This window comes from Pan paniscus, chromosome 1, assembly GCF_029289425.2.
Source record: "Pan paniscus chromosome 1, NHGRI_mPanPan1-v2.0_pri, whole genome shotgun sequence".
Lineage (NCBI taxonomy): Eukaryota > Metazoa > Chordata > Mammalia > Primates > Hominidae > Pan > Pan paniscus.
In genome coordinates this window covers 221,712,501-221,740,299 of record NC_073249.2, presented here as the reverse complement: position 1 = coordinate 221,740,299, position 27,799 = coordinate 221,712,501, and the positions used below count along the sequence as shown (strand labels likewise).

Genomic DNA, 27,799 nt, shown 5'->3' with positions numbered 1-27,799 from the left:
TGGTTCCATGGGGAAAGAGGGTGGGAAGGGGGCCAGGGTCCGTGAGATGGCTTTGGGAGGGCAGCAGCGGTTTATTAGAGGCTGGGAGACTTCCAGGGCTGTCTCCACTCCCAAAGCCCAGGTCACCCACTGTCTACACCACAGGCAGAGTTGTGTTTTTGTTTTTTGTTTGTTTGTTTTTGAGACGGAATCTTGCTCTGTCACTCACGTTGGAGTGCAGTGGCATGATCCCAGCTCACTACGACCTCCACCTCCCAGGTTCAAGTGATTCTTCTGCCTCAGCCTCCCCAGTAGCTTGGATTACAGGCGCCCGCCACTACACCCAGCTAATTTTTGTATTTTAGTAGAGATGGGGTTTCGCCATGTTGACCAGGCTGGTCACTAACTCCTGATCTCAAGTGATCCACCCCCACCTTGGCCTCCCAAAGTGCTGAGATTACAGGCATGAGCCACCACACCCGGCCAACAGGCAGAGTTTTGAAAACTAAAACTTCCCATCTTGCTTATAGTGAAATCCCACCATGGCCGGGCTCCTGCCTCCCTCCCAGCTGGTCCGCACAGGGTCCACCTGCCGGTCTTCCTTCTCTCCCTACAGCTCGCCAAGCTCAGGGCCTTCTCCTCTGTATTTTCTCTCTGGAATTCCACGCACCCTATCTTCAAACAGCTGGCACCAGGCCCCAACTTAAATGTCACCTCCAAGACGTCCTTTTCCCTCCTCTTAAAATAAACCACCCTCACCCTCCCACTCTCAATTCCTTTAAGTTAAATTATTTCCTTCTTAGTGTTTATTACTACCTGTAATTCATTTCTTTGTTCACTTTTTTATCATCATTCTTCCCTACCAGACTGTCCTCTCCAGAAGCCAGCGCCTTGGCCGTCCGCATCTCACTGCGTCCTCGGCACTTAGAACAGTCCTGGTGCACAGTAGGTGCGCTTGGTGGGGATGAGATCAGTGAACAGATGAAGGCAGAAGGGCCTTCATGCCACAGAAGGACATGGGGACAGGAAAGGGCTCGGCCAGGATATCCCTTCCTGTGGCCGACGGTCAACAGAGCCTTCCCCACTGCCAGACCGAAGGTCTCTTCCTCCTCCTAGTATCCGTGACCTTGGGCCTGCTGGCCCTGGGCAGGTGAGTTCCTACTTCAGATCGGGTGGTCTTGCCCCAGACCTCCACCCCCATACTGTCCTGTAGGCAGATAACTGCATTTCACTGAGCATTCCACGTGCCACCCCATCGCGGGAGTTCCAGGCAGTGAATCCCATTCACTCTTCTCAAAGACTCTTAGGAGGAGATACTGTTACAATCCCCATTTAACAGATAGAGAAACTAAGGCCTGTGTCAACTGACTTGCCCCAAAGTCACCAGCTGCTGCTACGTAGGGAAATGGGTGCCTCAGGCACAGGGCAGGCGTGGGGCCTGAAGACAGCTGAATGTTGGTTTGGGCAACAGGGCCCTGGAGATTGCCTTCCTGAAGACACGGCAGATCCCAAAGCCAGCTTGCGGGGAGCCCACCGGTGTGGGGTAACCAGGTTGCGTCAAGTGGAGACCACCAGGGCTGGGTCAGGGCGGATCACCAGAGGTCACCTGAGTGCCTGGGCCCTGGCCATCCCTGAGTGAGGCTGCTGCCCGGGTACTCAGCAAGGGTGGGGGACTGCTCCTTAGGGGCAAGAGTGCAGAGCAGAAAAGAGCCCCCAGCCCCTGTACCAGGGCAGTGGGGTGGGCCTGGGCCGGCTCCTGCATTCCCACCTCCTCTCCACAGCGGGGAGCTGAAACAGCTCAGGGGCAGGCCCAAGAAGTCCTGGCCCCCAACTCCCTGGGGAGGGAGCCCCTCCCCAGCCCAGCCCCAGCTCCAGGCTTGTGAGTCAGGGCCGGCTTGTTGAAACTGATACCCAGAAACCAGATGCGGAGGCTGATGAATAATGGAGTCTCCAAGGCAGGACCCCCTCACCCGGCTGTTCTCCCTCAGTATCACCTCCCCCAGCCCCAGAAAAGCAGATGGGAAACCAGGGATCCCCCAGGCATCCCTGCCCCACAACGAGCTGGGGCCCCAGCCTGGTCTGGGTGGGAGAGGGACTTCCCTGTCCAGGAAAGGACGCAGGTCTGGGGCCAGCCCCAGGCTCTGCCAACAGCAGACGGGCCTGGAACCAGGAGTCCGAGCTCTCTGGCTGGAGGGATGTCCTTGCCAGGAATTCCCACCAAGGCTAAGCTCCCCTGGGAGCCTGCTAGTCCCAAGGCCCCACCCAACACCTTGGAAATCCAGGGGTGGAGACTGCATGCATGGGCAGGCCAGCCAGAGCGGGGTGGCTTTGCCAGGCGGCTCTCTACGCTCCACCCGGCCTACCCACCCTCCTCTCCCCTAGGCCCAGGCCTCACCCATCACCCCTTGGGTTCTGAGGCTCACCTGGAGTCAGAGCCTGACCTAAGGCCCTGCCCTGTGCCGGGCAGATGGCAGGGACACAGAAAACCTCTCCCCAGGCTAAGCCCACCGCACGGGCCCTGGAAGCCAGGAAGGCCCCTTCCTCCCCAGGGAGCGGTCCTGGCTGGGATGCCCAAGGCTGGGACCCAGTGCTAGAGAAAGAGGGAGGGGCTGCAGTCTGTGAACATCCCCTCCTGCCCAGCCTCTGCAGTTCCCAGCCCCAGACCCCAGCGTGTGTCTTCGGAGCACCTGGACTAGCAACCCCTTCCCCGGTGCAACTTAGAAGCCTCCTTGGTAGGGAGCGGGGGAAAGAGGGCACCTGCCTGGGCTTCAGAAGACCTGGTCTGGAGCCTGCGTTCCCCTGCCCTTCTCCTACTGGGCCTCAATTTGCCCACCTGTGCCAAGAGGGCATAGAATTCAGTATCTGGGGATGGCTGCCAGGTCCTAGCGTGTGCCCAGACCCTGGCTAAAGGGCAGGAGAATGGTAAAATACCCCCGAGCTCCCTCAACTTGAGGAGTTACTAAGGAATCTGCAGGGGACCTCTTGGCCTCCATTTCCCAGACTTCCACCAAGGCAGGCCAGGGCCTCCCCGGATTCACGGGTCTCCCGCATCCCCCACCCCTAAGTGGGTGCCTGGGTCGGCTCAGACTGCCCGAGGCGCAGCCTCTGGCGCCCCCTGCCGGCCTCGAGAGGGCTTTTCCGCCTGGGACCGACTCCGGGACTGGCCAAATGGGGAGGATCGGCTGAGCCTCCCAGCCACGCCGCGCGCCCAGGCCCCTCCAGGATCCCCCTGCCCCGCCAATACCCCCCATACCGGGGCCAGGGTCCCATAGACTCCTCACGGCCCTATCTCCGAGCCGACCCACCCTAGAGACACTGTGATGGGGGCGGGAGCTTGAACCCATTCCACCCTCACGTAAATGGAGATACAGCTGGTGAGGACCCCGTACCCACACACAGGCCTGGCACTACGTGGGAATCTCGAATCCGGGTTCTGTCCATCGGTTTAGGGGGGGTCCTGGCGCCTAGTCCCACCCCCCGTCCGGAGCGCAGCTCCCACTTCCCCGCGACTCACCTAGGAACAGGACCAGGGTCTCCTCCCCGGTGTCTAAGGCTCGGGCCGAGACTGCCAAAGCCTCATGGGGCGCGCGGGGAGAGGGGGACGGGAGCCGCGGGACGGGCTCAGTCGACTCAGCGCAAACTGGGGCGCGGGACGTAGGGGAATTACGGTAGCCGCGCGGGCGCTACCACCTGGACAGGCCGGGATGTACCAACGGCGCCGCCCGGCTGGGACCGGGGAGAGGAGGGGTCCCAGGAAGGGCCCCGCGCCGGAGCCAGGGAGGTGGCTGGAGGCCGGGCGGTGGCTTGGGGTAATCCAGGATCTGGGCTCAGGGGAGGGGGTGGGGGGCGTCACTGTCCCCGAGGGGCCAGCCCTTTGCAGATCTCCAAAAAGTTCAAAGTCCCTGGTCATTAACTTGGGCTTGAAGACGGGAGCTCGCCCATCCCGGAAGGGGGCTAGGGGGGACCAGGGCCCGCGACAGGAAGCCTCCCCGCGACAGAAAAGCCCCGGGGGACCAGGCAGAGAGACCCGCAGGCCTAGCCCGCCCCGGAATCGCCCTGAGCCAGGTTCGCTTCCGCTCCATTGTAAAAAGCTGGATTCTGATCTGCGGCCTCCGCGGTGCCCCAGAAACAGCCCGCTTTTCTCTGGGCCCCCTCTTTTTTTTTTTCTGGCCCAGGTGATATGGCCGGAAAAGGGTGCTGTTCTGCCATTTAGTGGTTCCCAGTTCCCCTCTCCCAGCAGCGGGAGTTTAGAATAACTCTGGGCTCAGGACTGGGAAGGGTGTGGATACAGGGGGCCCACTCGAGGAGGTGGAGTTCAGGTCCACCAACCTGTTCCGCACTTTCAAGCTTTTTATACAGCCTTCCCCCGACCCCTTCCCAGGCCAAAACCTCCAGACTGCCCCACACAACCCTTGGGGCTGGGCCTATACTAGGGCAGCTCCTGGCTGGGCCAGGGATCCCCACGTCTTCACCTGCTCCCCCAAAACTACTTAGCCAAAACCCAGGAGTCCCCTTGCATTGTTTCTCTGGCCCTGCCCGTTTCTTCAGCTGCAGATAGCCCCACCACCTCTCTCCGGGGACCAGTCACTTCCAGAGATGGCCCAAACCTGGCCATTCCCTGGGGCATCCTGGTCTGCCGCTGCTTACCCCCAAAGCATTGCCCAGGAGAATAGGTGATTGCCTCTCCCATTATTCACATCCTGCCCGTCCCTTCTCCATGGGGGCCTCAGGTCCACCCTTTCCTCTCCCTGGTCTTCATCTCACCACCCCTCCCTCCACACACGCATACCCTGACTCATCCCTGCCACCTCACAGGCCATTGTTAAGCTGCAAGGGAACTCTGAAGTCCTCCCATCCAACCTCCACTCCACACTGCAATCCCCTCTACGCTTCCCTTTCAGTCTCTTCTTGCATATGTCTAGTGATGGGGTGCTCACTACCTCTACTTCGGGGATAGCTCCAGCTGCTGGAAACTCTTTCCTGTAGTGTGCCGAACCCCACCTCCCTGTCAAGGCCTTTGGGAGCTGTGCAGAAAAATTCACCTCCCTTTCCTCCTGAGAGTTCTGAGGAAATGGGAGGCTCTGACAGGCAGGCCTGGTTTGAGTCCTGATCTTGCCTTGCTTGGCAAGTCATTTTACCTCGCCACTCTGCGGGGCCCTCTCTAGGAAATGGAGATGGGGTAGGCCCCACCGCAGCGGGGGAGGCGGCCAGATGAGGTTTCTGTGCCAGGCGCTAAGGCAGGGCCTGGCGCACAGTACATGCTGGATCAATGGTGGCTGCTGGAATCACTACCTCCTCCATGATAAACACCCTCACATGTGGTGCCCAATGTCCCCTGTGGCCCAGGGCCACAAGTGTCCTCCTCCATGCCCCCTTGTGACCTGGGACGCCCTGACTAGACCTCGAACAGTGCCCAGTGGAGCCCAGCAAGGAGCTGGGGAGTCCACACACTGTCCCGTGGCCACCTCACAGGAGGGCAGGGGGAACCCACAATATCATCAGTCTGCCTTGATCTCCCGGCCTTTCTCCATCTCCCCAAACTCACAGCTCCACCTGTGTGCAAGAAGCTGGGATGGAGCCTGGGGAGGTCTCAGATCCCAGGGCAGGTACGGAGGACACACCCAAAGTCTAGAGGTGACTTTGTTACCCCCACTCCCAGGACACCTTGCACACCTACGCTGTGCTAGGCTCTATGCTAAGCATGTTATATATGGGCCTCTTTTAATCCTCGCTGCTGGGTTACTTTCCAGATGAGGAACCTGGGGTTCAGAGAAGTGTAGTGACTTCCCCAGGGTCGCACAGCTGGAAAAAAGTAGGTTTGATCCTGGAGCTCAGAGGTGTGGACTGCTCTACATATCTTCATCCTGGGGAGGGGCCATTTCTCTCCTGGGGTCTCCATGACACACAGTCCAGACCCCTCACCTGGACATGCAGGTGCTCCTAGTGCAGCGTGCCTCCCCCTCCTCCCGTCCCCTTCTCCTTGTGCCCCCTGGCCTCGCTTGCCCCTTATAGCCCCCAGTGTCCCTCCCCTGCTCACTCAGCTGTCCTCCACCTCAGTACCTCTTTAATCCTCAGGACTCCAGTTGCCTCCTCCAGGAAGCCCATCCTGGTTAGCCCTCCTCCCCGTGGGAACTCCAGGGGCAGGAGGTAGGGGACAGATGGCAAATTCATCTCAGAAGCTCTAGCACCCAGGAGAGCCTCAAATAAAACATCAAGGGTGGGCCCAGAAGCCGAAGGGTCCAGCCCTGCCTGAAATTGGTCCTTTGCCAGGGCAGCCTGGGGGGAAGTTTGGCCAGCCAGGGTCACTTCCCTTCCTTCCTCCCAGCACAGCTAGAATGTCACCTCCAGGAGGGCATCCCCTTTGTTCTCTGGAGATCTCCTGGGCCTAGAACTGGGCCTGGCACCGACAGATGCTCAGAGCTGGTCTGGTAAATGAATAAATGAAGTCATCTCCTTCAAAACGCTAGTCACATCCTGGAGAGTAAGAATAGGGCTCTTGATCAGACAAGCCTCACGCAGGCCAGGCTCTGACGATCATGCTGTGTGATGTGGGCAAGTTCCTCTACCTCTCTGGGCCTCGGTTTCCTTACAAGTCATGTGGTCATAAGAATAACGCTGTTCTCCTGAGGGTCTCAAGAAGCTTCACTGAGACAAGCAGGAGGGCCTAGCGCCCCGCCTGGCATGTAAACATGTTCGGTCAGCAATAATTGTTATTATTATTATTATTGGGTGTTTTTTGAGACAGAGTCTCGCTCTGTTGCCCAGGCTGGAGTGCAATTGCGTGATCTCAGCTCACTGCAACCTCCGTCTCCAGGGTCCAAGCGATTCTTCTGCCTCAGCCTCCTGAGTAGCTGGGATTACAGGTGTGTGCCACCATGTCCGGCTAATTATTTTTTATATTTTTGGTAGAGATGGGGTTTCACCATGTTGCCCAGACTAGTCTCGAACTCCTGACCTCAAGTGATCTGCCCACCTTGGCCTCCCAAAGTGCTGGGATTACAGGCATGAGCCCCTGCGCCTGGCCTGTTATTTTTGAGACAGGGTCTTGCTCTGTTGCCCAGGCTGGAGTGCAGTGGCACAATCACGGCTCATTGCAGCCTCAATGTCCCAGGCTCAAATGATCCTCCCATCTCACCCTCCCCAGTAGCTGGAACTACAAGTACCCACCACCACACCTGGCTAATTTTTTTTTTTTTTTTTTTTAGATGGAGTCTTGCTCTTGTTGCCCAGGCTGGAGTGCAATGGCATGATCTCAGTTCACTGCAACCTCTGCCTCCCAGGTTCAGGCAATTCTCCTGCCTCAGCCTCCCAAGTAGCTGGAATTACAGGCACCCACCACCACGCCCAGCTAATTTTTATATTTATAGTAGAGATGGGGTTTCGCCATGTTGGCCAGGCTGGTCTCGAACTCCTGAGCTCAGGCAATCTGCCCGCCTTGGCCTCCCAAAGTGCTGGGGTTACAGGTGTGAGCCACCACGCCAGGCCTTTTTTTAAATTTTAGTAGAGAGAGGTCTCCCTATATTGCCCAGGTTGGCCTCAAACTCCTGGGCTAAAGCAGTCCTCCTGCCTCAGCCTCTCACAGTGCTGGGATCGCAGGTATGAGCAACCACACCCAGCCAGTAGTGGTTATTATTATCATCATCATCAACAATGTTATTCTTTGTTTCTCTTACCAAATCTGAGTGCCCCGCACCTCCTCTCCACCACTGCCTCTCCCTTCCTGGACTGCCCTTGCCTCTGTTCTGTCTATCCATGTTTTCACATCCATTAAAGGCCCCCTCCTCCAGGATGCCCTCCCTGACTGGCTCTCTCTGCCTCTGATAATTCAGGCATTTCTGCCCCTACAGTGAGTCTGTGCCATTTGTCCCAAAGGGCGTCCCAGTAGTGACAGGGCCCAGACTCTCCCCGTGCACGCTGGGTGACCCTCATCAGCTGATGCCAATGTCAGCTGTGCCAAGTTCCAGGCAGGCCAGGGCTGGAGGTGAGGTCTGGAGGCTGCAGAGGGACCACACCCACTCTGAGACCAGCTCTCTTCTCCCAGGCCTCACCTCTATGAAGGCTGGGCCATCCCACCCCTGCCCCTGCCTGAGCAGCTTGAGGACCCCCCCTGAGAGCAGCTGCCCAGAGGAGGGGCTGGGACAGTGTGCCTTATTGCCCCAGCCGCCCCTTCAGGTCAGGCAAAAGCCTCGGGGCTCCGCAGGCCTCTGGCAGGATGTATATTGGGGGGAGCTGAGGCCAATTTGTTGCCAGGAGCCCCCATCTGGGAAAGAGGCAACCAGCCAACACCAGAGCCCAATGCCAGGCACCATCCGTGCCAGCAGATTGTATCTGACATCACACCGCCCCCCTGCCTGGTGACCACGGCAACTGGAGGCCGCCCCCTCCCCGCCCCGCCCCATAGCAGTTCTCCCTGTTCCCTCACCACGGTCCTCCTGTGCAGAATGAGTGTGTGTGTGTCTGGGTGGAGGTGCGGGAGGGGAGCGGGGGGTGGGGGGTGGCATTTTACATTTCCTGCAGCTGGCAGTGCTGAGACACATGATGGAAGACAACACGGGCCCTGGTATGACACAGACCTGGGTACTGGGTTCAAATCCCAGCTCTCCCACTTCCTAGCAGTCTATCCCTGAGTGAGCCTCAGTTTCCCCATCCGTAAATGAGAATAAGGACAGGACCATCTCAGAAGGCCGGAGGAGGAGTCAGTGAGTCCTGGTGCCTGGGCCAGATGCTAAGTTGCGCAGTTATTACTATTGTCATGTAAATGCCTGCTGGGAGGGGCAAAACCTGCCTCCAAACCCCGGCTCCACCTCTCATGAGCTGTGGGCCTTGGCCAAGTCACTGGACCTCTGAGAACCTTGGTGTCTTCATCTGGAAAACGGGGTGACGATGCCTTCCCTGCAGAGCTGCCGCAATCAGTGCATATGGCACAGAAAGCGGGTGGCACTAAGCCCAGCACATCACAGGCAGAAGCGCCCAGCCAGTACTATTATCCTTCTTCCTGCCCCCTTTATCCCTGATTTATACTTCGCCCCACTCCCAGCTCCCAAGCCCTGGCACTCCAGGATCAACTGGCCCCTTCCTCCTTTTGTCATCCCCAGGGCCATGGTCACACTCGCCAAGTCCCAAAGCATCTCAGACCCATGCCCAGGCCTGAAGAGTGGCTGAATTCAACAGGAAGGGTGCCAGCTGGGCACTGGACCAGCACCGTGGGAGACCACTTCCCCTGGCTAAGCCTCAGTTTCCTCATCCGTGACATAAGGCTACAGCTCCTGTCACCTCAGAATGGCTGCTAGGACCACAGTGCAGCAAAGGGCTTTGGGGTACTCCACCCCCCTGTTCTTGTAGAAGTCCCCCGACTCCACTGTTCCTGAGCTGGGGGCAGGCCCTCTGCCTCCTAAACCAGACACACTGTGGCCCCACCTACACTTGAACCCAGCCCAGCCAGCCGCGCCCGTGCCAGGGCTCTGTGGATAGCTGGTGCTGGGATAGAAAGGGCAGTTAGAGCCCTGGCCCCTCTGCCCCCAAGGGTCCCCAGGCTCTCCAGCCTCCCTACCTTGGCCGCCCGCCCCTTGTCCATGCAGGCGGGGTTCTGACAGCGCAGTCCCTTCTTTTCCGCGGGGCTCTGGTCGTCTGCAGGGGAGGAGCAGAGGGCATCAGTCAGCGGGGCACCCAGGCTCCCCTGGGCCCCACTGGCCTCCCGACCGGAGGAGGGGTGGGGCGATCTCCTCAGTCCTCCCTTCAAAAGAGGTCAGCGTCCCTTTCTCTTTTAAATGCCAACTTATCTGCACGGGAATCTGTTTGCAGAGCCCTTTTCTCCTGCAGTCCTCAGGGAAATTATCCAGATTCCACGGGGAGAAAACATCTTTGGAAATACGCTGCTCTCTCCCTCTGTCCTTCTAGTCTGGGGGACAAGTGGGGGAGCGCTCAGTGACCTTTTGGGGCGCCAGACTTCCCAGGGGGTCCCGGCAGGGCTGCTGGGGGGAAGGGGCTCCAAGATCCCAGATCCCTGCGAACCTTAGGCCCTGCATCGCTCCCTTTAGAGACAGAGGAGCCCCCGAAGGTCTGGGGCGACCCTCGTTCCCCGAGACTCATCTTTGACCCTGAATTTGGCCCCCTCCAAGCTGCCTCTCTTCCTGGGGGCTGGAGTGCACCGCGGTGGGGGCAGAGCGGCGCAACCAGCGAGAGGCGGGGGGAGGGAGGAGAAGCGGGGTGCTGCCGAGGCAGGCCCCGACTTGGGGGCCGAATTTGGGTCCGAGCGGCCCGAAGCCCGGTCGGCGCCCACCCGCTTGCCTGGAGCGGGCCCTCCCCGGAGGAGGTTAGGAGCAGGCCCGGCCCCCCAGGACCCCGCCCCGCGCCCGCCGGGTCCCCGCCTGCACTCACCCATGGAGCAGGCCCCGGGCCGCGCGGGGGGCGGGCGGCGGGCGGGGGCGCCGGGGACGCCGGGGACTGGGAGGCCGCGGAGCCGCCGCCGCCGGACCCTCGCACGGGAGGCGGGCGGGGCAGGTGGGCGGGGAGGAGCCGCGGCGGCCCCGCCTCGGGGGCGGGGGGCGGGGGACAGGAACGCGGCCGGGCCTCGGCGCCGACGGTGTCACCCCTCCCTCCCCGGCTCCCCAGCCCCTGCGCGCTGCGGTCCGGAGGCTGCCTCCACCTCCCGCAGGGCGGGCACCGGGGCGGCTCAGGAAGCGCGCACGCCTCTGTCCTGGAGGGTGCCATCCACGCGGAGGGTGCCTGTCCGCAGGAATGCAGGCCGGGACCCACGCAGAGCCCCCACCCCAGCCCGGAATCGCTGTCTCCGAGGTCAGTTTCCATGGCAACACGGAGGCTGCCCCGCGCAGGGTGGGGGCTGTCACCGGGAGAGACTCGCCTGCCACGGCTCTTGCTGCATGTCCTCTGCTGGTTCACAGTTTTAAACTTTATTGAAGTGCAAACGCGGACAGAGAAGTGCACCTGTCCTGTGAGCACAGCTCGACACATTTTCAGGAAACTTTCACAAAATAACCTGTGCCCAGACCGAGCTGCAGAGCGTCCCCACCCAGTCCCCAGCCCCCGCCACCTCCCTCGTGCCAACCGGTCCCCCCAAGGGCACCGCCGCCCTGACTTCCAACACATCGATTCGTCTGCCCGGTCCTGTAGTTTATGTAAATGGCATCAGGAGATAGCAAACCCTTTGCCCTACAGAAACAGCCTCGCAGAGGTGGCCAAGAGTCTGCGGGGGCTCAGTGCTCCCGAGCCTGCCTCTGGACCCCCAGCCCACCCTGCACACTGGCACCAGGAGGCATTGGGCTGACAAGACCTAGGTATAGAAGATGCAGCTTCCAGCAGGGCCGGGTCCCTCTCCCAAAGGCTAAGGGTGGACTTCCCTGACCCCTTCACTGGAAGGCCTCTCAGCTGGAGCCTCCCTGCATGGACTCCTTACATGGGCTGGGTCCGGCCCTGGGACTCACAGGTGACCAGAAACTGGTGCCTGCCCCAAGGACTCCTGGCACAGCAAAGTAGCACGGATCCCGGGTCTCCTGAGCAATCTGGATTCATTCAGCAAACACACTAAAGATCCTCTGAGGGTCCCCATGAGCCAAGCTCTAAGCTGGGTGCTGGGGACTCATTGGTGACCCTGACAAGACTTGGGGAGCTCACAGGGGGCCTGGTGGGCAGGGTAGCCCTTTGGGGGGCAGCACATCTGCATGACCCTGGGGAGGGGGCTCTCGAGGAGGGGCTGCCACAGGCATCCCGGGGGCCTCCAGGCTGAGAGGGAAGCAGCTGCCCGGGGCCCTGGGCCTCCTCAGTGCACAGCCTGCGGGAACTCTCAGGATCCTCAGGCCCAGCCCAGCCTCACCCCCACACTGTGCTCATTTCCCTCTCCGATTCTCTGCTCTCAGCCATCCAAGGGGCCAGCGATGCCTGTCCTGCCTCTAGGCTGGAGGTGGAGGCAGCCGAGGCAAGAGACGGCCCTGTGAGGACTGTGGCGAGGTCCCTGCCTGCTGGGAGGAAGCTGACTTGAGGGTGGAGTGGGGTTCGGGGCTTTTGTCTGCCATGACTCCAGCAGGCCCTCCTCTGCCATCTGCGTTTCCACGGGGACCTGGAGCCCTCAGCCAGCTTTGTGGGAGTTTCCCATGCGTCCAGCCTGGGACTTCTCCAGCTGAGCAGGACAACATCTGCTGTCCGCCCAGAAAGTTTCCAGGCCCCTGCGTTCTCAAAACTCTGAGCCTGGGGTTGGATTCTCACACCCTTTGCCCCAGGGCCTCTGGATTGTAGCCCCGTATTCTGAAGGCTCCGGGCCATGTCTTCTGCCACTGGGTCTGCCTCACCAGCTCCCTAGATCCCCCCATGACTGCTCAGGTCACAGCCACCATCGGGCCTGACTATCCTGTGGCCTCTATGCCACTTGGGTTCTGGAATTCCTTGTCCTTTGCCTGGTACTTCCTGGCACTGGGGTCTACCTGCCTGAACTCTCCGGCCTCTGACCCCTGGTCTCAGCAGGCTCCAGGTGCTCACCCTGCCTTCTAGACCCTACACTCCTGATCCCCTGGTCCTGGCTCCCCTGGGAGGTAGCTCCCTCTGGGCTCTGCTCTAAAGCTGCAACTTCCTGCATTGCATAGGCGAGCTCCTCACTCCTGGAGACTGCAGACACGAAGAAAAATCCATCAGGACCCTGGTAGCTCTCAGGGCCCAGAGTGGGGCCTGTGGGGCTTGGGGGTGGGGTCAGGACAAGCAGTCCCCACCATAGGCCTGTCATGAGCTCTCCTGCAGGTGACCTATCCCCATCTACAGCCTTCGAGGAAAGGGTGGGCCTGGTAAGGGGGACATATTGTATCAGGTGACAGCGTACCCTGGACATAGCTGGGTTTTTCTTAATTTAATTTAATTTAAAATTTATTTTTTGAGACAGGGTCTTGCTCTGTTACCCAGGCTGGAGTGCAGTGTTGTGATCAGGGCTCACTGCAGCCTCGACCTCCTGGGCACAAGTGATCTTCCCACGTCAGCCTACCGAGTAACTGGGACCACCGGTGCACACCACCATACCTGGCTAACTTTTTAATTTTTTTATAGCAAGGGAGGTCTCACTATGTTTCCCAGGCTGGTCTCGAACTCCTGGCTTCAAGGGATCCTCCTGCCTTGGCCTCCTAAAGTGCTGAGATTATAGTTGTTGAGCCATCTACATAGCCTGGCTCAGCCAGTCAGATTTGCTCTCCTGAGACTATGAATTGAGACAGGCCTGGGAAGGAAACATGATTCCCATCCCCTTCCTGATAGGAGCCCACAGGCAGGACTCCTACTGGGCCCTGGAGCCTTGAGTCCACTGAGAGTCAGTCCAAATAGGTACGATGCCCCAAGATTGTTGGGGAGCAGGAAAAAGGGGAGCAGCCACTCAGTGGAAATCACCCCAGAGCAGACAGGGCAGGAGAAGGCAGCTTTGTGAGAGTGGGCAGCTCTCGGGGTGGCGGGGGCGGGCGGCCTCCTCTGCCTGCCCTGGGCTTCCCTTGGGAGCCCTGCCTCTTTGTAGCAACCCCTCTTATGTGGACCAGCCTAAGCCGTGTCTGCTCCTCGACCTCAGCCCGACCCTAAGCAGACCTGGAACCCTGAACTCCCCCCTCCGCTAAGCAAACCTGGAACCCTGAACCTCCCCTCCAGGCAGACCTGGAATCTTGAACTCCCCCCTCCCCTAAGCAGACCTAGAACCCTGAACTCCCCCCTCCGCTAAGCAAACCTGGAACCCTGAACTCCCCCCACCCCTAGCCAGACCTGGAACCATGAACTACCCCCCTTGAGGCAGACCTGGAACCCTGAACTCCACTTGTCCCTAGGCGGACCTGGAACCCTGAACTCCCGCCACTGCATGCCAGACACTGCCTCCCCATGTCCGCAACAGCCCAGCTGCCCTCCTGGCTCCCCCAACTCCCGTCCCAGGGAGACCAGGGCCCTTGGCCAGGCAGAGGAGCCTACTCGCCAGTTCTCCCCCCACCCTGTCTCAGTCGCAGGAGGCCACTTTGGCTTTGTCCTGAACATGATCTCTACCAGAACTGGGCCTCGGGGCGCGGGCAGAACAGCCGGCAGACATGTTTTGTTTGGCTGAGAATAGGGTTTCGAAAGAATTTAAATTGGTTGCCAACTTTGAAAAGTCAGGAGATTTCACATAAAAATCCATATTTCTGGCTTCTCTTGACAAACCAGAGGAGCCTGGCAGCTCTGGACCCATGTTCTGGACGGCTCCAGCTCCCGAGCTGTGTCTGCCTCGGATCAGCACAAATGCTTCCAGCCCCCACAGTCCGCGCCACTCCCTGTCGCCCCACCCCAGGCCCCTCACTCCGCTACTTGCCGGACACAACTGAGCTTCTGACCCCAGCCCAGCCCTTCTTGGTGCTATTCCTTTGCCCTCCCCCAGCATCCTCCCATCGCTGTCTGCTGCCATCCTGCCCACTCTTCAAGGCCCAAATTGAAGGCTGCTGCCTTCAGGAAGGCCTCCCTATTGTCATATATCCCAGTTCCAGGTGAACGTGTCCTTGCTGGACTCCCACTGTCTTGAACCTTTGAACCAACACCGACCTGTCTTCCCCATCAGACGGCTTCAGGAACGACACACAATGACCACAGCTCTCACTTGCCAACCACCTGCTGGGAACTCTGCTGTCCATAGATGGTGTCGTTTCACCATCTAACTCTGTGTAGAGGAATGATCATTGTCCCCATTTTACAGATGAGGAAACTGAGGCGTGGAGGGTAGAGAGATTTGCCCAAGGTCACACAAGTAATGAGAGTAACGAGGCTGTGAGTGTGTAAGCCTCCAAGCCTGCGCTCCTAACCGCCAGGCTACAGTGCTCCCATGGGGCCTGACACAATTAGCTGTCTGGAAAACGTGAATTGGTCCCCCCATCATGACACGAGTGTTCCCTTTTCCCCACTGGCCCCAGGCTGACACAAGTGCATGGAAAACCACCTCGTTCTCATTTTCTCCAGGGTAGCCCCTCACCTGTGAACCCTCCACTCCGATGAACCCTTCTGTCTCAAGAAAACAGGCCCTCCCTGCCCACCACCTCCCAACCACAGGCCTGGCCATGCAAAGGCTGCCCCTCTCAGGAAGCAGCTGTGGCCTTGAATGTCCCCTCCCGCGTGAGCCCCACCCTCCTGGGCGCCGGTCCATGCCTGGGCAGCTGCTGCAGGCCATGCTGGGGCTGGACCTCTTAGCCGCAGCAGCCTGGGGAAGGGCAAGATTTGTCCCAAACCTGGCCAAACGCCAGAGGGGCATGTCCTGGGTAAATGGCTGCTGGTCCCAGGACATCCGCCACTCCCTATGCAGGACACTGGTTGGAGCGTCACTGGAGGCCTGGGAAGGAAATGTGTTTCTGATCCCCTTCCCAAAGCGCCATGGGGCACCTTGGGGCAGGTCAGTGAAGTAGGGACCCAGCTGCAGGGAGGGGCATGGACCTTGGCCAGGACACTGTTTCTGCCTACAGCCCAGAACCACCGCTGGCGTAGTCCCCGGGGACCGGAGAGCTGAACACCGCCCTACCCAGCCACACTGCTCGAGCTCAGTAAGAAGAGGTGGGAGGACACATTCAGGATTCCTTCCTGGGGCCCAAGAAACTGTCCACACAGCTCTGCACACAGGCCTGGGGCCAGCCGGCCACTTCCTCCGGCTGAGGCTACTGTGGGCGCCTGCCCATCTGCCCCCCGTGGGCTTCCTCCAGAGGTTCCTCAGAGGAACCGAGAGTGACCAAGGGCGGAACAGGAGCGGGGCTGCAGAAATAGCTATGAGATCCCAGTTCCCGACAGTCACGCTCCAAGCGCCAGTCCCGCCCCCATCACAGGCAGGGCTGGCATCGGCCCACCCTGCATGGGCCCCGGCCAGGGTCTGGCTGGCGCAGAGGACAGAGCCCACACAGACAGCCGTGTGCCCAGGCTCACCCACCCGACCGCCTCAGCTCATGCATGAGACCTGTTCACGTGCTGTGACCCAGCTGCTGTGTGCAGCCCCCCGGCGCCTCTCTGCCGGCCCCGGGGAGAGCTGGGGCAGGCACACATGGGTGAACGGGTCTCAGCTCTGGTGCTCAGGCTGAGGGTGTGCATGGTGTATCTGGGTGCCACCACTTGGGATCTCAAAGTCCTCGCCACACCTCACCAGGATAAAGGGGATTCCAAGAATGGCCTTGACTCAGAGAGTGGGCATGGATATTCCAGGAGCCTAGTTTTAAAGAGCTTTGAGGCTGGACATGGTGGCTTATACCCATAATCCCAACACTTTGGGAAGCCAAGGAGGCAGAAGGATCATTTTAGTCCAGATGCTCAAGACCAGCCTGGGCAACATAGAGAGACTCCATCTCTACAAAAACATTAAAAAATCAGCAGGGCATGGTGGTGTGCACCTGCAGTCCCAGCTGCTTTGGAGGCTGAGGCAGGAGTGCTGCTTGAGGTCAGATGCAGTGAGCTGTGATCTCGCCACTGCACTCCAGCCTGGGTAACAGAGCAAGACAACCCTGTCTTTTTTTTTTTTCTTTTTTCTTTTTTTTTCTGATGGAGTTTTGCTCTTGTCACCCAGGATGGAGTGCAATGGTATGATCTCGGCTCACTGAACCTCTGCCTCCCGGGTTCAAGTGATTCTCCTGCCTCAGCCTCCCAAGTAGCTAGGATTACAGGTGCCTGCCACCATGCCTGGCTAATTTTTTGTATTTTTTAGTACACACATGGTTTCACCATGCTGGCCAGGTTGGTCTTGAAGTCCTGACCTTAGGTGATCCACCCACCTCGGCCTCCCAAAGTGCTGGGATTACAGGCGTAAGCCACCGTGCCTGGCCTACCCTGTCTTAAAGAGAAAAATAAAGAGCACTTGGCACTGGGTATGCCCTCTCTACGTTAGCTGTGTGGCCAGTGTGATCAAGGGGCCCCAGAGCTGTGAAACCCCAGAAGCAGGAGCCACCTGCCCCAGAGGCAGGAGAGACAGGCAGCTTCATAGATGTGATTCCTGCATCTGAGCCGTGAGGGCATCCCAAGGGGAGGGACCAGCAGGATGACTGAGATGTACAGAACAACTAAGAGAGCCCAGGGAGGGCCTGCCTCTGCAGACGGTGAGCAGCCCCACTTTGCCCCACCCCGCCCAGGGGAGCACAGTCTGAGTGGGGGCGAGAGGTGGGACACAGCTCCCATTGGCTGGCCCTGCTGGCTTGGGGCTGGGTGGCTAAATGACCTGGGTCAAGTCTCTGGCTCTGTTGGGTCCTGTAGCACCGTACCTGCCTCAGGTAGGCAGGAAGCTGCCGGGTGAAGAAATAGAGCAGCCTGCCCCCCATCCCACCCTCCGACTCCAGGACAGTGCCCGGCTGAGGGTGGAGGGGAGATTTGCCCCCCCAACATCAGCTGCCACGCTCTTCCTCACCCCACCCCCACATCCCGTGCTGCCTCCCGCATCCCCACTGCCTCCACCAGCTGGGCAGCTGGGCCGCCCCTCTCACGTCCTGCCCTCCCTGCCTTCTGCGCACGTCCCGATGGGGCCTGGAGCTGCTGGGGCCTGTGGGACACTGTACCTGCCTCTCCTGACAAGCAGCCACATTCCCCCTCCTCCACAGTGGGGGGCTGGTCACAGGCAGGGACGCCTGGCCTTCATGCCCACCCAGCATCGTCCTTCCTCCTGGGAGCAGCACTTCCCTTCCCTCTTTTTTTTTCTTTTTTTTTTTTTTGAGATGGAGTCTCGCTCTGTCACCCATGCTGGAGTGCAGTGGCACAATCTTGGCTCACTGCAAGCTACACCTCCCGGGTTCACGCCATTCTCCTGCCTCAGCCTCCGGAGTAACCGGGACTACAGGCGCCCACCACCACGCCCAGCTAATTTTTTGTGTTTTTAGTAGAGACCGGGTTTCACCGTGTTAGTCAGGCTGGTCTCGATCCCCTGACCTCGTGATCCGCCTGCCTCGGCCTCCCAAAGTGCTGGGATTACAGGCATGAGCCACCGCGCCCAGCCTACACCTCCCTTTTCAAAACCCTTCGCTGTATGGTCTGCGGGCTCCCTCTTGCCTCCCAATGTGGACCGCAGGCTGAACGGTCACTCTCCCCGCCTCTGGCCTCACGGATGGGCTCAGGGAAGGACCACACCAGCCTGGGGAGACTCATCCAGGACAGGCTCCTGCTCCCTGGGCTTGTGGCCTGGGGGAGGCCAGCTCCTGGGCCCGAGGATGAGGCTAATGGAGAAGAGAACCCAGGCCCAGGCCCCGGCCCCAGACAGTTCCACAGTGCTGGGAGCTGGAGATCAGCGCTCCGGTAGCTTCTGCAGACCGGACTCAAGTTTCTGTCACTGCACCAAAGCTCCCTGACAGAGCCAGGTCCCCAGCCCACAGTGCCGACCAGCCCATTGTGCCGACCAGCCTACAGTACCCACCAGCCCACGATGCCGACCAGCCTACGGTGCCGACCAGCTGAGCTGAGCGGACAGAATGGGCATCCGACAGCCAGCACAGGTGCGCCCTGCCTCTGCCACCGCTGTTTGAAGCTCCCTGCGTGTCATCCCCATTAGTGCTCTCAGCCTCCCAGTGACCCCCAAGGCATCATTATTCCCATTCACAGCTCCCCAACCTCTCACCCCCAGGAGCAGTCCAACATCCCACCCCTCTAAACACAAGCCACGGGCTCAGCGTCCCCGAGAGCTCATCCTGCCTCTTCAGGGGCTTAAACTCCCTGTACCTCTGTTTCCTCATCTGTAAAATGGGGACAAAAGGAGAAACGACCCACGTCCTGGGACCTGGAACGTGAATGTTCCAGAACATCTCATTACACCACCCAGACCTGAGAAAACACCATGGCCTGATCTTGGGGGCGGGGTGAGAGCAGAGGCAGAGGCCAGGCCTGAAGCCCAGTGCAGGGCCCACGCTGCCCAGCCAGGCCAGCCCTGGAGGAAGGACAGCCTCCTCAGCTGCTTGCCTGCCCTCTAGCCCCCAGGGTCCTCATTTCTGGGTCCTCTCCTGCACCAGCGGCAGCTCTCAGGAGTGGCTCTGGCCCCCACACCACCGTGGAGCAAGTGACCGTCAGCAGCATGTGTGTGTGAATGGGCTACAGGCCCTGGCTGGGCAGGCCCGGTGCCAGAGCCTGCTGAAAGTCCTCCCGGGAGGTGGGCTCGCACCTACCCCCGAGGTCCTCGATGATGTCCAGGGTGGAGCTCCACGAGAAACGCTCCACCATCCCCAGCTCCAGCTCGGCCAGGTCGCCGGGCAGGGCCTCCAGCTCGTAGGTGCCCCGCTTCCTCCAGTAGAGAAACATGCTGAGGCCAGGGGAGGCCGCCCCGCCTGGCCCGCGCCCTCGGAGGCTGGGTGGCCTGGGGACGGGACGCAGGGAGTGCAGGGGCGCAGGGGGCTTCAGGGACCACTGGGGCTGGCCTCGGCTGGCAGGCGCTCCCTCCTCGGGAAGGGGAGCATTCTGGGAGCGGCTGGGGGCCTCAGAGCTGACCAATGGCCAGGGCCCCGGCCCCACACAAAGCGCCTTTCTTCCCCTCCTACAGACATTTTACAAATTTCGCCTTCCCGGCCCCCTCGGAGCCCCCGCCGAGGAGACGGGCTGGCCGTCTGGGGACGACAGAGGCCCGGAAAAGAGTGCGATTGTTTCGTGGTCTCTTTGCTAAGATAGGTTTCCAGAGAAGAAAAATGTGCTGCCCGAGGAGCAATTCCGGCTCCCCACCCCTGACCTGTGACCCCGCTCCCAGCCCCAGTGGAACCCTGCAGGATTTCTCAGTGAGGAACAGAAGCACCTGTGGGGACGCCGTGGGCTGCCCCTAGAGATGATTCCAGCTCCTGCCTGGACCCTCCCCAGGAAGCTCAAGGCATGTCCCTCACCTCCACTGAGCCGAGGCCCCCAGAGGCCCCCCAGCGGGGCAGGAGCTGTGGGCCAGGCCTCACCCTCAGCCTGCCTGTGAGGTCTGGGCTCTGCTCTCTGGGCTCCCTTTCGGGGCTGGCCACACTTCACCAGGCTGCCTCCTCCTTCAGATCATGTCGCCTACACCAGTGGCAGCGCAGGCATAGAGCCCTAGGCAGCCGAGCCTCTGGCATCCTCAGGGGACCCTCATTGCTCCCGAGCGGCGGGTGGAGCTGGAGGAAGTCAGAGGGCTGGGGGTGCAGACCCTTCACAGAAAGAACCATGAGAAGAAGAAAAAGCGAGCAGACAGGCGGGGAAATGAAAAGCCACTGGTCAGTTGATTCCAGAGTGTTGTCAAAACTGCAAAATGTTCAAGCTAGAAAATAGCAACTCAAAGCCTATGGCAGCCCTCCTGTGGAGAGACCTCTGCCACGGTATCCACGTGACCTGTGCCCCAGCAGGGTCATTGTGGCTTTCCCTGCATGGGTGGGCACTTCCTTCATGGCACAGATGAGGAAGCTGAGGCTCAGCTCACAAGGAATAGAACTTGTATTTGACCCCAAGACTGTCTAGCTTCAAAGCCAACTTGGGGACCTGAACAAGCAGCTGGGGGAGAAGCTGGGGTGATCAGAGGGCCATGGGGCAGCCCTTCAGAAATCCAGACTTGAACGGGGCCAAGGGCAGCTTGCACTGGGCTCCCCAGCCAGGCTCTGCTGAGCCTCCTCTGTCTTACCCCACCTGTGCCCCCCCAGCCTGCCAGGTCTGAAGGAGCAGAGCCAGGGCAGAGCTGGCTCTCCTAACAGACCAGATGCCTGGCAACAGAGACCCAAGGCCCAGGCAGAGGGAGCTGGCAGCAGAAGGCTCTGTTTCCGGGGGGCGGGGGGATGGAGGGGTCACCCCAGGGCTGTGGCAGGGGGTGCTGGAGTGGCCATCCAGGCAGCCTGCACGCCCCCAGCTGAGGGCTAAGGTGCCAAGAGGCGGCTTGAATAATTCGAACCATATGCCTGCCTGGCTGGCCCCTCCCGCGCTGGCACGGGGCCAGGGAGGACAAACGCAGGCCCTTGGCCTTCATCACTGGCACCCACACGACCTGGGCCTGAGCCCACAGGAGCTGGGGGTGTCCCTGGCTCGTGTTCATGTGGCAAGTGGCCTGCCTGGGGGTGTCAGACTGAGGCTTAGGGAATAGGACCATCCATGGCCTGGCCAGCCATCTCTGTCTCAGACCCACCATAGCAGAGGCCAGGGCCAGTGGGGTGGGTCTTACAGCCTTTACCCAGCCTCGGCCCCTCTTTGTCTGGGCTTGGTGGGAGCCACACCTGGTTATTATTTTAGGACAGCCAACCCCAGAACATCCCCGCCTGGGTGCAGCAGAGACTCCTTCCTACCCTCAACTGTGGGCTGAGCACAAGGGGACGCCCCTACTGCAGCGGTCACCTGGGGGGGCCCCACTCCCAGGCGTCCATTTGGGGCTCGGAGGCTGAACCCTCCTGAGGGGCTGCAGCCCTGGATGCCAAGAGGAGGAGGCCGGGCTCCACCCTCCATCCTGACCACACGGAGCATCATCTTCTGTGTTCCCTCTGCCTCCAAATGTGCCTCCTGCCTCCCACCTCCCACCTTCGCTTGTGCTGTTCCTGCTGCCCGGCTGTCCTCCTCTGTCTCCCACGCTCCTTCCATACAAGGCTAGAGGGTCCCCCACCCAGCCTCCCGATGCAGGAAGGCAGAGGCAGCCCCAGTGGGTCAGGGGAGGCCCCCCCCAGCCCAGACCCCCACAGTGCTCGAGGGTGCAGCGCCAGCCCCTCTCTCTGAGGCAGCAGCTGTCCAAGGCAGGTGGACACACCTGGGCCTTTTCCTCGGGTCTGGGGGAAACCAGGAAACAAGACCGACTAGCGATGCCGCTGACAAACATGGGGGTTGTTCTTGGTGCCTTCAGGGACAGCTGTCTGTCTTGCATTCTGCTGTGTGCCCAGCCTCAGGCAGGCTCTCCACTTACCATGGCCCAATGCCATACTGAGCAAGCACTATTCACACATCATCTCCAATCCACACTTCATCCCCAACAGCAGGTGCTACTGTCCCCACCACAGAGATGGAGAAGCTGAGGCCATGACAGGCAACTTGCCCAGGGCCACACAGAGCTAGGAAGAGGGAGAGCCAGGGCTGAGCCCCAGAGTGGTACACACACTGCTGGCCGCACTGCCCACCCCGCTCTAGGCCTGGTCCTCCTCACCCACCTGTAGCGCCTCTCGAAGTCACTGCTGGGTACAGACAGGGAGCTAGAGGCCCGAGAGAGGTAGGCGGGCCCTCAGCTGGAGGGCTGCTCTCCCACAGCCCCAGACCTATCTCGGGGGACTCAGTCCCCTGGAAGCCTCACGGCCTCTGGACAGGAAGATCCCAGGGGAGCAGAGACAATTGGTTTGTGCCCTCACGCGGGCTGCCCCTGGGGCTGGGACCTGTGGCCCTGGGCCCGGAGACCCTAAGATTTGCCTCTCGTCCCACCTCTGGTTCCTTCTGTGCTCCAGTGAGCATCCCCCGGCCTGGGGCTGGAACCAGGACAGGCAGAGGGACAGGGGCTAAAGACAAGGGCCCGCTTCATCCAGTTCCTGGCAATGGCCTTGGACATGGGGAGGGGGCGAGTCCTCTGCAAACTACAGCTGTTTCCTTGAGAGCGGAAGTGCCAAGTGAGGGAGGACCCAAGCAGGGTCCACCCCCGCAAGGTCTCGCTGAGTAAGGGGCCAAAAGAGGAAGAGAAACAGGTGGCAGGACCCGGCCATCGACCCCCACGCCAGGAAGCCACGGCCACTCGGGAGACGTAGGCTCTGGGGCACTTTTCCTGCCTAAGCTCACAGGCTGGGGGCTCCACGGGCCCCTGAACATCCTTTCTCCCCTCAACCACCCTGGATGACCCCTTCCCACTGCAGGGGTTTTCTGAGGGCAGCCCCCCGCAGGGGAGGGCTTGGTTCAGGGTTAGGCTTCTGCCTCCCAAGCTGGGTAGCCTCGGCCGTGACACTTCCCAATTCCACATCTGTAAAATGGGTTAAGGAGAGAGCCCCCCAGGGTGTCATCTCCACAGGACCCTGCACGCACAGGGCTTAGCAGGGAGCCTGGCGCAGGGTGAGTGCTCACCCCAAAGGGATAGACTTGGTGGGGGGTCCCTGTACCCAACAAGAGCCCCGTTCCTCCCCGTCCCCAGGCAAGGCCCACTGTGGCCTCTTGTGGACCCCAAGGCCCCAGGTGCAGGTAACCACATTCCTCCCTTCCTCTCCCGGTGTCTGAGGAGGCCTGTCTGGACCCCCAGGGCAGCCGGGGAGAGCCAGCTGCGTGCATGCAGGGCCGCCATGCCCAGTTCTAGCTACCCGGCTCTCAGGAGAAGCACCCAGGCGGCCATGCTGTGGGTGAGTGTTTCTGCACAGGCCAGGCTGCAGAGCCCCATTATGTAATCTGGAGAGAGTGGGCGCTAGCCACTCCCCCTGCCCTCTGGCTCTCCTGTCTCTGTTCTTCTGGCCAGGCCCTCCCCAAACGCTCCACCAGGCCAAGTAAAAAGAAGAATCTGCCTCTGCCCGGCCAGGCACAGTGGCTCACGCCTGTAATCCCAGCACTCTGGGAGGCCAAGGCAGGTGGATCACGAGGTCAGGAGTTCAAGACCAGCCTGGCCAAGATGATGAAACCCCGTCTCTACTAAAAATACAAAAATTAGCCAGGAGGGGTGGCAGGCACCTGTAATCCCAGCTACTTGGGAGGCTGAGGCAGAGAATTGCTTTAACCTGGGATGCGGAGGTTGCAGTGAGCTGAGATCGCGCCACTGCAATCTAGCCTGGGTGACAGAATGAGACTCTGTCTCCAAAAAAGAAAAGAATCTGCCTCTGCCCTCTGGAGGCACAGGCTGAGAACCCTCCAGGGCCAATACCTGATAGTGACCCTGGGGGTGGAGGCCAGGTGGGGCGGAGGCCAACCCACCAGCCAGCAAGCAGTGGGCCCAGTGTCAGCACCTGTGGGAGGGGTGAACAGGGCCTGGTGTGGGCAGCACAGACCCTTCCTCCAAATTAAACAATTCTGGGCTGGGCACAGTGGCTCATGCCTACAATCCCAGCACTTTGGGAGGCCAAGGCGGGTGGGGATCACTTGAGGTCAGGAGTTCGAGACTAGCCTGGCCAACATGATGATATCCCGTCTCTACTAAAAATACAAAAATTAGCCAAGTGTGGTGGCAGGTGCCCGTAATCTCAGCTACTCAGGAGGCTGAGGCAGGAGAGTCGCTTGAACCTGGGAGGCAGAAGTTGTAGTGAGCCGAGATCGCGCCACTGCACTCCAGCCTCAGCGACCGAGTGAAACTGTGTCAAAAAAAAAAAAAAAAGTTAAACAATTCTGAAGGCCAGATGCGTGGGTCCAGTGCCCCAGCCCATCTGCCAGTCCATTTGTTTGGAAGATGCTGGTGGAAACCTGGGCCACAACCACCTGGCCCCTGGCCAGTCCGTCCTTGAGCTTCAACCAGGCCTCAGCCTTAGCCCCCAACACCCTCCCCTCCCCACAGTCTCTGATGGGCCCTGTGCCAGCCCTGGGTGCTGCTGGGGTGGGGGATGGACCAAAGAGGACAGGCACCACCAACAAGGACGGTCACTGACTCCTCCAGCCTTGGTTTCCTCCTCTGTAAAATGGAGACAATCCTAAGCCCCGACTAAGGTGATTAAATGAGGCTGCCTGTATGAAAGGACCCCGCTTGGAGCCTGGCAAGCCTGAGAGAAACGTCTGAAGGGGGCTGGCGGTCACCCAGCAGCTGCCGATGCCCACCACCCCCAAGACAGGAGGGATCCGAGAGGGGTCCCACACACTCCCGTGCTGCCCAGACAGGTCTTTCTCCAATCCTCAGGGCCCCCAGGCGCTGGGACTGAGGCATGTGAGATGGGGGACTGAGGCAGCAGGGCCACGACAGGGCTCACAGAGCGAGGACTGGGCCGGCAGAGCCACGCAGTGGCTTCACCTCCAGGCCTGGAGTGGGCACTGCAGGCTGCCTGACTGCAGCCCCCCCAGAGAGGCTGCCCCCAGCACTGCAGAGAGTGAGTGTGTGACTGCCACTATGGCCTGGATAGAGGAAGGGGGAGAGGGTTCTGCTGGCAGGAGGCCCAGGGCCGGGCAGGGGAGAGGCCCTTGGAAGCCGGGGAGCCCGTGCTACTCTCTTCCCTGTGCTCAGGAAGAGACTCCTGCTGGGCCAGGGACCCTCTCAGCCCCCTTTCCCTGGCTGTCCTTACAGCAGGGACACTAACATCTGCCGGTGCCCTATGTATTATACCAGGACTCTGGACCAAGGGCCTTCAAGGTGGCATCTCCTTTAATCTACCCAGTGGCCCTGTGATTGGATCACCATCACCCCGTTTTACAGAGGAGGAAGCGGAGGCTCGGGACGCCTGGAGACCTGCCCATGTCGCCCGGAAGGGATTGGGTGCTGCCGCAGGGTCTCTCCACCACCCTCCATACCATTGGCTCCTCCTTCACAGCCGAGATATTTGAGCTCCACATGCTGTGGGGTCGTCCCAGGCCAAGCGAGTTGTCCTTCCTGCTCAGCACCATTCAAGCCCTGAGGCCACGTGAGCTCAAGTGGGCTTCTCCCAGCCCCAGATGTGCCCCCTGACTTGGACTCTGGGAGCCATTCAGGCCTGGACAAACCTCCCTGACCTTCGAGCCCACTGGCATGGGCCCCTCCCAGGGCTACCGAGTGTGTGGGGGGCAGGGAAGCCAGACAGTGGGGCCCTCAGGCCCACTCGGCTCACCAGCAGGGTGGGAGGCCCAGTCACTGCCCAGCATCTGGCCGGACCATCATCACCCACCCAACCACCAGCTGCAGCCTCGGGACAACTGCAGCCTGGGGCGGGCCGACCACAAACCAGCTCCCACACTGTTCTAAGCTCTGTCTCCAGGATGTCTTTCAGTGCCATCAGCCCTGCCCTGCGCTGGCACAGCCTCAGGCCAAGACCGCCCTGCCTCAGTCCCTCCCCGTCTCACATTTACCCCTCCAACACAGCCTCCAGAACCAGCCGGGCTCCCCGGGTTCAAATCCCAGCTCCAGCTCCTGCCGGCTGTGCCATCTCAAACAAGTTGGGCCTCAGTTTCCTCATTTATACAGCGTAGGCCTCACAGGCCTCACAGGGTGGCCATGGGGGGTGAATAAATTAATCCAGGAGAGTCCCCTCCAAACTCGGAGACAGTGGCCAACAATCACAGCAGAAGAACAGAACGCAAGTCTGCAAATGTCACTGTCTTGATTAAAAGCCTGCCCCCGGCGTGGCCACTTAGACCCCAGGGTCCCGCCCACCCACTGTTCCCGGTGGAATCGGTAGCTCCTCTCACTGATGCCTGGATCCCGCTGTGGAGCTCCCCTCGCTCCATCTAGCCTGGGAGCCCTTAGAATCTAGACTCTATCGGGGATGCAGGGCCCAGGCCCAGCCTGGCCCAGGGCAGGTGCCAGGGAAATGCCTGTTGATTTGAACTAGAATCAATTTGCAATCAACCATCTCTCACCAGGGCTGACTTCCAAATACCCCAAGGCTTGGTCCAGCTGGGCTCCACCTCACCCTGTGTGTCAAGGTGGCAGGGCTCCCTGGCATCCAACTAGGACCGTGCCCAGAGGGCAGCCCACATGCCTGGATGCCCGCCTGGGGTCAAACCTGGTCCCCTTGGAGGAGCTGAGACTCAGACTAAGACCCAGCAGCTGCCACCTGCCGGGGATTTTTCAGCCTGAGGTGAGGGGAAGAGGCGGAAATGAAGGCTTTTCCTCGGGGCTGTCTGCGGCCAAGCCAGCACAGCTACATTCCAGCCTGACTGCCGGCTGCTGGCCACTGCAGACTTTTAAACCTGGCCAGACAAACTGAGAGACTGGGGCCCTCTCGAGGGCCAAGTCTGTCCAAGGAACAAAGGCTCCTGGGCCAGGCTCCCAACCACGGAAAAGACAGGCTGGACTTCCAGAACAGCTAGGATTTCAAACCATCTACCCCATTGTCGAAACACTGGTCCTGTTGGTTGGAAACTGTCACTACTGTCACTGTGGACATGCCCAGCAGAGACCCAGGCTGCCTCGGATGGGCCTTGTCTGACTGTTGGCCCACAGAAGTCAAGGGCCCTTCCCCACTAAGCCCAGGACACAGGCCCAGCCTCCAGAGGCAGTTTCTGTGTAGGGCAGCTATGGGGTCTCAACCCATCTTGGCATTACAGAGGAGGCTGTTTCCTGAGAGCCTCCCATATGGGCCCGGAGGGGTTCTGCCTGGATCCTGTTCATTTACATCTCGAGAAGCATAAAGCAGGGACAGGTATGGAGGTTCACGTCTACAGTCCCAGCACTTTGGGAAGCTGAGGCAGGAGGACTCCTTGACCCTAGAGTTCAAGACCAGACTGGACAACATGGCTGAGACCTTGTCTCTACAAAAAAAATTAAAAATTAGCCAGGCATGGTGGCACTCAGCTGTGGTCCCAGCTACTCAGGAGGCTGGGGTGGGTCTCTGGAACCTGGGAGGTTGAGACCAGGCTGGGCAACATAGTGAGACCGTGTCTCTACAAAAAGTTTAAAAATTAGCTGGGCATGGTGGTATGCGCCTGTGGTCCCAGCTACTCAGGAGGCTACAGAAGAGGATGACTTGAGCCCAGAAGGTCAAGGCTGCAGTGAGTTGTGATGGTGCCACTACACTCCAGCCTTGGTGACAGAGCAAGACCCTGTCTCAAGAAAAAAAAAAAAAAAGAAAAAAAAAGAAAATGGCCGGGTGTGGTGGCTCACGCCTATAATCCCAGCACTTTGGGAGGCTGAGGCAGGCAGATCACGAGGTCAGGAGTTCGAGATCAGCCTGGCCAACATGGTAAAACCTTGTCTCTACTAAAAATACAAAAATTAGCTGGGCATGGTGGCAGGTGCCTGTAATCCCAGGTACTCGGGAGGCTGAGGCAGGAGAATTGCTTGAACACGGGAGGCGGAGGTTGCAGTGAGCCGAGATCATGCCACTGCACTCCAGCCTGGGTGACAGAG

At 60.0% G+C, this 27,799-nt stretch overlaps 1 protein-coding gene across 5 annotated transcripts in view; it reads right to left on the bottom strand.

The window, feature by feature from the left end:
- PLEKHG5 (pleckstrin homology and RhoGEF domain containing G5) overlaps window positions 1–27,799 on the bottom strand; it is a 53,143-nt gene that overhangs the window by 20,447 nt on the left and 4,897 nt on the right. For 2 of the 5 annotated variants that reach the window (XM_063601990.1, XM_063601991.1), the window contains exon 2: window positions 9,530–9,606. In XM_063601990.1, coding sequence (XP_063458060.1) covers window positions 9,530–9,606 — 77 coding nt within the window. Of the gene's footprint in view, window positions 1–3,493; window positions 3,605–9,529; window positions 9,878–9,990; window positions 10,498–27,799 lie in introns of those variants that run through there. The other 3 variants (XM_034954304.3, XM_008975696.6, XM_008975697.4) reach the window with 3 other exon arrangements.